Raw genomic sequence first — 1,595 nt, 5'->3', positions numbered from 1 at the left:
ACTTATTGCGTGGCCGCGAAATACTACTTCGTGGCCACAATTAAACATTTTTTTTGACCATGTCATCAGAGGGGCTCCGTAGCAAGCTGTCACAGATGAGACTTCAGTCTGACATTAAGCTGTTCAACAGAGTCCAGCTTAACAGAGCTGTGCGGGAGTCGCAGACTAGATAATATTTTGCATGCACTGGGAGTGTTATTTTAGTTCTTACTTGGGTTTGTAGTGCTGAGGAAGTCTGGGCATATACTTAGCCACCCCAAATTCTGATTTAGGAAGATAATATGGAGGAAAACATGGGATTGATTTCCATTTTTATTCTGATGACTACCAGATCTATTTGCCCCTAAAGCAGGGAGATGATTATTCAGTGAAATCTTTCTTAACCCTTTATAGGGCGCTCAGTGAGATCCTTTGAAAATCTAAATTTCCAGCCAATAGTTTTACTGGAATCCAGGATAAGACCTTATTTCCTTTGGAACATTATAAAAATACAGAAATTTTGATGGTAAAAATGACTGTCAATGTAATTAGCAGAAACGCCAAGTTGCCCGAATATATTAAGAAAAATAACAAAAGTGCTTCTAGAAGAAATTCATGAAAAACACTCAGAGTGAAAGAAACACATTTTATTGGTCCAATATAACCTTAGAGGCTTTAATGCTGATACTGACAGTAAAATCTTGATTGCAATGTAAATTGTAGTTGACAATAAAGGTTGGTCGGTCGGACCAGGCAAAACATCTTTATATTTTTATATCCAAAATGAGGAAATGTGTCTTGGTGAATTTCTATTAAATATCATAGTCCTTAAAGGGATTAAATTCACTACATATGAATGAATATCTATAGCTTTAAGCTGAGCTGATTCAGCTTTTTCCAAGGAGTGTAATTGTTACCTATAGTTCATTTTAAGAGCAAATTGCAGGTTATAATTTTGATAAAATGCAGACTCATCAGCCAACATCATCACCCAAACTTTACTCTCTGACTCAATTAAATGGCCAGGCTAAATCTCACGACTCCAAACACTCTGAATGTTTGTCTCCACTTTAATTCCCTCCCAGAACTGACACACATCCTGTTAAACTAAAACTTTGAGGTTTTAAAACAATGGTAACGTATTTAGATGGCCTAACACTGTTCTCTGTCAGACTGATTAAAGGTCAGGAACCACATTTCTCCTCTTCCTCTCTGCACCTGCAGCAGGTTCCTCCATACCTGAGATCTTCCAGTCTCCAGTCTGGATCCTTCAGTCCAGCCAACAGCGACTTCACTCCTGACTCTCCTGGATGATTGTAGCTCAGGTCCAACTCTTTCAGATGGGAGGGGTTGGAGCTCAGAGCTGAGGCCAGAGAAGCACAGCCTTCCTCTGAGATCAGACAGCCTGACAACCTGCAGACACACAATTTAACTCATGAGAAGAACAGTTTCAGCTATCCTGAGCTATCTCTATAGTTCTGCTGCTATAGGCTTAGACTGCTGGAGGACATAGGGACCCCTTTTTCATCATTCTATCTCTATTCTCCCAGAATCTGTTAGTTCAATATGTAACGTTCTGCTCTCTGTGCTTTTCCTCATAGCTTCGCCTCATCTGT

General features: G+C 39.7%; 1 protein-coding gene across 1 annotated transcript in view; it reads right to left on the bottom strand.

Annotated features, from left to right (window-relative positions):
- Positions 1-1,595, bottom strand: part of LOC107102212 (tripartite motif-containing protein 16-like) — a 26,693-nt gene that overhangs the window by 3,006 nt on the left and 22,092 nt on the right. The window contains exon 8 of the mRNA XM_015401422.1: positions 1,219-1,392. Within this exon, the coding sequence (XP_015256908.1) occupies positions 1,219-1,392 (174 nt within the window). The remainder of the gene's footprint in view (positions 1-1,218; positions 1,393-1,595) is intronic.

Source organism: Cyprinodon variegatus, unplaced genomic scaffold (assembly GCF_000732505.1).
Source record: "Cyprinodon variegatus isolate N-32 unplaced genomic scaffold, C_variegatus-1.0 Scaffold1218, whole genome shotgun sequence".
In the NCBI taxonomy this organism is placed as follows: Eukaryota; Metazoa; Chordata; class Actinopteri; order Cyprinodontiformes; family Cyprinodontidae; genus Cyprinodon; species Cyprinodon variegatus.
Note: the sequence above shows the minus strand (reverse complement) of the source record. Positions and strands in the feature narration are given on the sequence as shown.